Source organism: Octopus bimaculoides, chromosome 1 (assembly GCF_001194135.2).
Source record: "Octopus bimaculoides isolate UCB-OBI-ISO-001 chromosome 1, ASM119413v2, whole genome shotgun sequence".
Classification (NCBI taxonomy): Eukaryota; Metazoa; Mollusca; class Cephalopoda; order Octopoda; family Octopodidae; genus Octopus; species Octopus bimaculoides.
Genome location: NC_068981.1, coordinates 52,345,611 through 52,355,500, shown reverse-complemented (window position 1 = coordinate 52,355,500; position 9,890 = coordinate 52,345,611). Strand labels below are relative to the sequence as shown.

Sequence of the window (9,890 nt, the reverse complement as noted above, 5' to 3'; positions counted from 1 at the left end):
GCCGCATCTCTGTACATGGCTCGCACAGCTCTCACTAGCCATTCTTCTATCCCAAGTTTCCTCATTGACCACCAGATAAGGGATCGGGGGACCCTGTCAAAGGCTTTCTCCATGTCAACGAAAGCCAGGTACAGAGGTTTATCCTTGGCTAGGTATTTCTCTTGCAACTGTCTCACTAGAAATAAGGCATCAGTAGTGCTTTTACCTGGCACGAACCCAAACTGCATCTCATCTAAATTGATTCGCTCCCTAATTAGTTGGGCTATGACCCTCTCTGTAACTTTCATAACCTGATCTAACAGCTTGATGCCTCTGTAATTATTTGTATCTCATTTTTACAATTCTGTTCCTACCTATGGTGAACCATTCAATTGTAAAAAATTTTCTTTCTCAGTACTTAACACTTTTGGCTGAACTACAAAGACAGTAAAAGTTAGTAACTCACCCCATTTCGTCTCAAACACTCTATGTCCAGTATTGCCTTCCATATAATAAGTAGACTGAAAATAATAATAACAATTATTATATAAAATTCAAAGCAACTACAATAAAAGCCTATTGTCTCTGGTTGAAGAACATTGTAGAATAATCTAAACAAAAGCTTAACATGCAAAATGGAAGGAGCAAGTAATTATCATCATTGTCATTTAACGTCTGTTCTCTATGCTGGTATGGGTTGAACAGTTGACAGGAGCTGGCCAGCTGGAGAGTAGCCTGAGCTCCATTTATCTGTTTTGGAATTGTTTCTACAGCTGAATGCCCTTCCTAATGCCAACCACTTTACTGAGTGTAGTGGGTACTTTTAATGTGACACTGGCAAGGGCGTTTTTATTTGACACCAGCATGGGTGCTTTTATGTAGCACCAGCATGAGAGTATTTGTGTAGCACCAGCACAGGTGCTTTTATGTGGTACCAGCACCCATGAATCCACAAGACTAGGACCTCTCAGCTAAGAGAGAGATTAGAGGACATACACCTTACTAATTTACTTTTTCCATCTAGCAGAAGCTTGAAACTAGTTGTTTTTTTTACTAATTATAACATAACAGTATGATTTAGATATATAAATTTAAAATTACTTAATAATTGGTTGTTTTATTTATCTCTTATTTTAGCATAGTGATGTAGATTCTGCAATGTTATATAAATGAACAATAAATAAATAATACCTCGTTGAAATCCCCAACTCTGGGGATATGATTCTTACGTGTGATTCCAATAATATTGCCACTGTTTGAAATGATCACTAAAGTAATTAAAAAAAACAAAACAAACATAATCAATAAAAGATACATGTAAAACAAAAGCAATACATGAGAGGTAAGGTATATTTTGAAATGAAGCATATAGTTTTCCAACTTATCTATCTTATCACACTCACTTCCAACACCTCATTAACAACCTTCTCTCCAACACCTTGACTTTCTCTCCCTTATGATAACTGGTTTGGCTTTTTTAAAGCTAGATCTACAGAAGACCTACTCTCCCATGTTACTCAGCTGTGAGTCTTCAACCTCAAGAAATTTCAAAAGATTGTTGTATCAACATCACCAATGCATTGACAGTGTTTATCAAAACGTTCCTTCTATCTCAGGTCTTGGATCTGGTTTTCTGTCAGATTGCATCATTATGACATGTGCTTTAATTAACCCACACTGTCAACCTTGGTGTATCCAGGTTTGTCTTTTTTTATCTTTATACTCTTCCTCATATACATTAACAAGCTACATGCCCTCCACCAACAATATACACCCCTTTACAGATGGAAGTACCCTTCATTCCTCTCTAATCTTCTGCACTCAAATGTCATCTGCAGACATTGTATCTCACCCTAAGCATGCACCAATTCTATGAAGAGAGACCTCGAAAACATCCTCCAATAGGGTCATTCCAATTGTGACTCTTTCAAAAGCACAGTGACACAATTACTACCCATATTAAGAAAATGCTATTCTCTTTTTTAAATATGAACAACATGCAACTAGATCTTGTATGTAGAGTGGCCCCAAGAAACACATGTTAATCATAGATGTGTAAGCCTTTAAAGGATAATTGCTTCATATAACTACTTGTTGTGCATAGTTATTTAGATTCCCCTGGTTCTGATGAATAAAATATGCAAAAAGAACTGTAAACTACAATAACTGAAACACATCATTTGATGGTTGGGAACCAGGAACTTTGCTCAATGGAATTCATAAAAATTAATTTATTCTGACGAGGCACAAGTTCAGTTTTTTGTAGGGATTCGGTTGTAATTAATATTTGCAAAATTCAAAGTAAATATATAAGAAATATAGAAGTTAAATAAGTTACAATGAATGTATAAGAAATATAATTCAACCATAGATATTATGCAGAATAAATTATAAAGATCACAGAATGGGAAAATATATTTTATACTTGCTGATAAAGCCTAAAATTAATGTATCATGTAAAAGACTTCAATGAGTTGACATCAACTCCGCATAAAAAAAAAGTGGGAAGTATGTTAATAAAGTATGTTGTAGAAAGTTCTGACTAGCAAAGCTGTAGCTACAAATGTTGACTTGTCTTTGTAATGATTTTAATGCACAGCTGTAATTGAAGTCACCACCAATGAGATGGTCATGGTAATAGCTTAGTACATAGTTATAACTGAAGTAGTTGAGTCTCTGTTGAGCTGGTCACAATTGGTAAAAGCTAGTTATTGCAGTGGTTACTGTGTAGCTGTCCCACTGTTATCATTGCAACTATCACTACTACTCTTCTAAGTCTACCAATTAGATATGAGTGTTAATATAACCTGATGTTAAACACTGATTGTTCGTTAGAAATAGTTGACAGAGTGTTGCCATTTCTTCTGATATTGCCATGAGCTGTTACTTACTGTCAGCGAATAAGCATGCTCACATGGTTGATCACTGACAATAGTGGCAGTAAATCAAATCTGTGGGTGGGAGTTTACCTTACCGGCACATCTCTAATGTAATCTTCACTTTATCAAGGGAAATTCACCACAAATGAAATGAATATGGAAGTAACAAATGTTTCAAACATGAGAACATACCGCAAGTATTAGCAAGGATATCACCATGAACCTCGTCTCTCTCCAATATTGGTGAGATAATCACCATGTTGAACATCTTAGCCATCTGAAAGACATTGAAACATAAAAAAAAAAACGTGTAAATAAATATGAGAACATTTCTATTTCAATAAGCTTTATAATAGTAATATTTCAGATTAAAATCTATGTAAGTAAAAACATTACCACTAGCACTGATTACTGGGTGTTTAGAATTGTATTATGATACATTCATCATCATCGTTTAACGTCCGCTTTCCATGCTAGCATGGGTTGGACGATTTGACTGAGGACTGGTGAAACCGGATGGCAACACCAGGCTCCAGTCTGATTTGGCAGAGTTTCTACAGCTGGATGCCCTTCCTAACGCCAACCACTCAGAGTTATGCTAACCATTCCACCCTCTCCAGTTCTTCCTTTAACCATAACTAAGTGAGCCAATGAGAATATGCTCTGATCATTTGATCTACTAGAAACAAAAGTCAAATCTCTTTCAATTCACACCCTATGGTTTTAACAGAAGGACATATTAGATACTGTAGTCATGAATGAACAAAATAGACTGGATGGTTATGGCTGGAACTTCTTTCATCAAAGGGCTGCTCAAAGAGGAACAACCTGAGTTTAAGCAACATCAACCTTGAAGGGTAAGAAACAGTTTTCTTTTAATGTTAGAATATGAATTAACAGACAATGTATCGTAAGTTCAAACTAGCTTCAAACATTTCACTGGGACACAAACACTATGTTTTTCATGTATCAATCTACTTAGCTGTTAAGAAAAATATCAAGCTTTCTGGGAGTGTTGAGAGAGAAAGAGAGAGATCTGTCTTATCTACTTTTGTGATACAGCATTGCAAATTCCTAATAATCTAAGAAATAAATTAAGCAGCAAAATAGCTAAAGATAAATCACTATTATGTTTATCCTCTTTTAGGAGGAAATATTACCAGTAATATTTATATATAACTTTCAAGATCTCCAGACCCTATCACTAAAGTCTGAAATACTTTCCTTGTCACACATCTTCAAAATACTTTGTTTCTCTATCACCTCAATAATGAACTATTGACTCAATATCAATAATTATTGGGGTTATAGAAAAATAAGGTATTAATGAATAATTTATTTTCTATTTATGTATTTTGGGTCATAATAATTCTCAATAGCTTGTATGTGTTGCTGCAGTTTAAAAAAATAAAAATGAAGTAAACCATCTTACACATGAAAGTATGGATAATTGAATACAAAATAGATATATGCATACACTTGGATCTTTTTATAATATATAATCACTCTTTTTCATTTGATTAAAACAAAAAAAAAATCAACAAAGATCAAATTTAATACACATTTAGTATTCAAACTGAGTGGTAGAGACTGATATTATTCAAACCAATCTGTACTTGACTTTGTTCATGTTACTTTTTGCTCTCATTGTAGCTTCTTATAAATCTAGGAAGCTAGGTTTTTCTTTGCATTATCCTTTTATAACACAACCCATTTAATTCAGTTGATTTTATTATGAATGTCAAAAGGTTAATTAGAGTTTCAAGCTTAATCTTTATCCAAAATAAATATTTATATAAGATATATCATTTAATATGATAATGATAGCTGACTGAAACTTGAAAATTCCTGCCAGTTTTAAGAAACAAAGATAAGAATGATATTGTGATAAATTATATTTCTACAAACATCATTAGAAAATTAATCTCTAAAAACAGCTGTTGTTCATATAGGTGTTTACCTGTACCAACAACACTGACTTACTGCCTTATGGATGTGATAGCTTTTAAGAGAAAATCGTTGAAAATAATCACCTGTTGCAACAGCTTGGTTGTAGGTCCAGTTGTAGCATTCTCAGCAAATTCAGACCATGGATACTTTTCTCGAGTACAAAAGGCAAAAGGCATATCTAATCAAAACCAGATAAATAATCTGTTCAGTTTTTAGACTAATGTATGTGAAAATAATCAAATTTTCAAAATGGTTAAAGTAGTTTTTTCATGATGTAATTGCTTCAGTTTTAATACACACTCTCAGATCAAGTCATTTGCCAAACAAGTACAACTACGGCGAAGTAGTTGTCCTTCTTAGCTGTTTTGTGCTCTGCACCCATGTTATAGTGACTCTCCCTTTCACCTTTATACATTACACCTGCCTCCTTACCTCTGGTTCTCTCAGACTACCCAACCATGTCATCTCTCTCTCTCTCTTGTCCTCCCTCATGGCAACTGTATCATTTTTACTACTTCTGCTGCTCACCTCACCACTCTCTTTTGTATCACTCTTATCTTCCCCGGTCCATGGTCCTTTGCTTGCTCACCATTAAACCCTACCCATTTTGGCAGTCTGCCTCTCCATCTCCTCATTTTGCTTTCCATACAATTCTGTAAACCATCAACTCAACCGCCCACCTACCCACTTCTGCTCAGTTTGTGCCTTGTGGGGGTTATGCTGATCTTTTTCTCTCTGTCCCTTTCCCACAAGATATGAGTAGCCATGCAGATACCTCTACAAGAACCTGCCCTATGACATCATCTCATAGTAATTCCCTTGTCCCCTAGCCTGAAGCTGTCACCTTCCCTCCCCCAGGGTCTGTAGTCCTTGCGATCTCAATAGTGTAAGTGGCATGAAAAAAAGCACCCAGTCCATGCTGTTAAGTGATTGGCGTTAGAAAGTGCATCCAGTCACAGAAACCATGCCAAAGCAGACATTAGAGCACAATGCAGTCCTTATACACTTCAGATCCTGTCAAACAGTCCAACCCCTGCCAGCATGGAACATGGATGTTAAATGATGATGATGATGATGATGATGATGAAGATTAAATATTAATAAAATGGCTAACTTACACCATGCTTCTTGAAGACACAGAATATTGACACCACATAGAGAGGCAGCCTTGATAATGTTACATATTCTTTTGTGAATAGCATCACGCTAGGTTTGAAAATAAAATTTTGAAAATCATTTACTATAATGACACAAGTTAAAAGAAATATTATATGTACATTTACTAAAACCAACAAATTGCCTTTAATTACATAACTAATATTTACAGGAACTAGCAGTACCTATGGAAATTCCAGTTATTTTGAAACTAAGATGGTTGAAAATTTATACAAGAACATGAAATATATAATTTCTCTTGAAATGGTATTATTTTAAACAGCTGGAAGTAGTCTTAAACATTGGTAATACTTCTACTTGGTATAAAACTAAATTGCATTGCATCTATGTTAATTCTCTTCCTAATCAAATGTGCTATAATTCTTTCTCTCATCTTCATAAGCTGACCCAATAGTTTAAGACCTCTGTAGTTTCTTCTTTTTCCTTATGTTCTCTACATTTAGCAGCCTTTCATAATAACATTTCCATGTGTATAGAAGACCCATCAAGCTAAGTGAAATTGTAGTCATGGCAGATACTGGTGTCATGCAACTGGCACCTGTGCCGGTGGCATGTAACAGTACCTATTACACTCTCAGAGCAGTTGATGTTAGGAAGGGTATTCAGCCGTAGAAATCACGTCAAATCAGACTGGAGTCTGGTGCAGCACCTCAGCGTCAAACCGTCCAACCCATGCCAGCATAGACAACAGATGTTAAATGATGATGATGATAATGATATGTTTTTTATTGCCAAAATGTTTTCATATTGTCTCATAAGGCCTTTTGTTGATAATATACTTTATTAATGTTTTTAGTGACTACATATGTATATGGTATGTGTCATAGAATAAGTATTCAGACCAAGCAGTAGTCACTTAAAACATTAATAAAGTATATTATCGTGCAAGCGTGCATGTTTGCGAGTGCATGTTTGCGAGTGCATTCTTGCTTATGTGTATAAGTACACAATTATATCTGCCTGCTTCCTTTATCAGTGATGATAAAATATGATACAATAGATAACAATATATTTGTGTGTGTGCTTATTTTTTACAGTTTGAACAAGTGTTGTCTTTTGATAAAGCTATGATTGTCAGTAGTTTGTTTTCTCACAAAAACCTAGATTAAATGGAGCAAGAATTTCAAACATTTGAGTGAATTATAAGAATCTTTATTTTAGAACTGGTTGTCCTTTTGAAAAGTAGTCACTGGATATGAAGTGAGATTGCAGATAAACCGAGAACAAATAAAATCAATGTATTTGACCAAAGAAAGCAATGCAATGTTGACGAAACTATCTTTTGATATACACTTGGAAATTCTTTAGATAGATCAACAGTAGGGCTTAAGACACTTCAATGAGTCTACTACTTCAGTGAACAAATAAAAAAAAAACCTCAACTTTTTATAAATATTAATTGCTAGATTGATTTTAGGGGAAAAGGGATAAGTAATAGCAATGTAGTGAGGAGCTTAAATTGACCCAGATGTATGAATTTATATACTCACTTGTGCAGTGATTGAAGCAGAGGTACTCTCTATAATTTGATTTTGGATAGCTCCAATACGGACAAGGCGTTGAGGTCGGATATCTTCTACTTTAGCATCAAATACATAACCCTTAATTTCAAAATTCTTTTCTTTTGCAAATTCTTCAGCTTCAACTGGAATTGCCAATTTTCTGAAATAAAATGAAATTTTACAGATTCTATCACAAACAAATATATATTAATATTTATAACTATATATATGAAGAACATTGCAGTTTGCTGGAAGCATTGTGATACAGAAATAAAATAGCAAATAACGAAGATGGACAGCTTACAATGCAAAAAGGTAAAGTTAAGAAACTTTTATATATTTCAAGCATAAAGGTTCATCATTAGAAGTGAATGGCTTAAATAAATGTTAGCTTATTTAGATCTTGCCATGTTAATTGCTGTACAGGCAGTGATCCTGCTTTGTCCAGATGGTGGTGGTGGTAGCAACAGGCAAGTGTAGTAGCAGCAACTATTCTCCAAAAATGGTATTGCCAGTAGTTGTTCAGGTCATAGTGGGGGTGGTGGTGGATGGCTACCTGTAGATTGGAAGGAATAGTGGTGAAGGTAGCTGTCTACATTGATATTGGTGATAGTGGTAGACGTTATAGCAGTAGTTGGTGTTGAGGTGCTGGCAGATAGCAGCAATAATCATTATTGAGACCTAGCAAGTCAATATCTTTTTGTACACGTCAAGTCAGCTCTCTCTATCAATGTTGAAGCAAGATCACTTGTATTTGTAACAGATGCAGTGATATTGCCAAATTTGAATCACTCAGTTCCCCAGGACACCTGGAATCAATGGGTACCAAACATCCATTACCAACTTTCCACAGATACAAGCCAACTAAATGTGGTAAAAGGAATCTCTCTAACACCTGTTTCCTGAAAAATGGCAGTTGTACATAGAAGTGCTGGGAGTTCCAAGTGGACAGAACTTACAGAAGAAAACCAGGAAAGCCACAGGACAAAGACTGAATGCCATGGAGATGACAAGCAGCCATGATAAATAGCAATAGAAAAAACTTGTCCAATATATGTAATTATGGAAAAGTGGACATTAAAAGATGATGGTGGGGATGGAGGTTGGAAAGTATAATATTCTACATTTGAGTCCTTTTTGCTCATTCTACATAAATCCAGTTTTACTCTCAGTTCATTTGTGCTCAGCTCATTCATGCAAACTAACATTATATCCAGTGAAACATGCTTGTGTAATAAACTTCTTTCTAGTTTTCATACAATCTTTACATCAGTGCCCATATTGTACTACCTTGCAATGCTACACTACATACACAAGCACCACATAATCTGAGAGTAACTATTTGTTGTCAGTAGAGGTAAAAACTTTCTTACTCTGGTAATCTATGTAGCAAAAGGTATTAATACAGCTGTCAGTCATTATCAAAGCAGCCTGACTATGAGAATAGTACAGTTGTTGGAAGGAGGCAAGGGTCCAACGATGTCAATATGCGCAGGTTGAAAATGTGCATCTGGAATTGCAAAGGAACCGATGGGAGATTTAATGTGTCGGTGGACCTTTGCTTTTTGGCATGCAATGCAGGTCCTAGCCCAACCATGCGTGTCCTTGTTGATGTTGGGCCACATGAAACGGGTCGATATCAGCTTTGGTGTGGTGCAGACACCAGGATGTGCTAGGGAATGCAAAGCAGAGAAAATGGCACGTCTATGTTTCTGTGGCACATATGGATGTTCATGACTGGTAGAGGTGTCACACCAAATATAGCCTGTAGCAGAGGGTATCAGTGACTGCTGAAATTTCAGAGATGACGAATTCCAAAGCTGTAATAGTTCTTCGTAATCTTGTTGATCAGCTACAATCTGCTGGAGATCAATGGTAGCGCTGGTGTGGATAGTGTTAAGTTCCATGCGTGACAGGGCATCAGCTGCAGAGTTGATGTTGCAAATGTCTGTTGTGTACTGTGGTAAGAAGTCTAGATGTCGGACTTCCCTGGGTGAGTGACGATAGGACTTGGCGTTGAAGGCATAAACCAGCGGTTTATAGTCGGTATAAATGGAGAAAACGTGACCTTCAGCATGTGTCGAAAATACTTGACAGTGAGATACGCTGCCACTAATTCTCGACCGAAGGTACTGTATTTAGTCTTGGCGGGTTTTAAGTGCTTGCAGAAGAAGGATACAGGTTGCCAAATACCGTCAGTGAGTTGTTAGAGCACGCCTCCAACTCCGGAATTGGATGCATCAACTAGTACACACAGTGTGGCATCTGGTTTGGGATACACCAGCATGGTAGCGACACCTATTACACTTGTTTCTTTTTGTTTTGGTGACCGGATGTTAAAGTAAACATTAACTAATTTTTCTTCCCATTTTTGTAGATTTGCAATCTACGATGTTTTTTGGGG

General features: G+C 36.0%; 1 protein-coding gene across 1 annotated transcript in view; it reads right to left on the bottom strand.

Moving 5' to 3' along the window:
- Positions 1 to 9,890, bottom strand: part of LOC106873275 (beta-ureidopropionase) — a 25,524-nt gene that overhangs the window by 13,693 nt on the left and 1,941 nt on the right. The window contains exons 2-7 of the mRNA XM_014920569.2: positions 7,475 to 7,646; positions 5,927 to 6,014; positions 4,892 to 4,986; positions 3,051 to 3,135; positions 1,171 to 1,247; positions 446 to 500 (exon numbers count right to left, since the gene is read on the bottom strand). Coding sequence (XP_014776055.1) covers positions 446 to 500; positions 1,171 to 1,247; positions 3,051 to 3,135; positions 4,892 to 4,986; positions 5,927 to 6,014; positions 7,475 to 7,646 — 572 coding nt within the window. The remainder of the gene's footprint in view (positions 1 to 445; positions 501 to 1,170; positions 1,248 to 3,050; positions 3,136 to 4,891; positions 4,987 to 5,926; positions 6,015 to 7,474; positions 7,647 to 9,890) is intronic.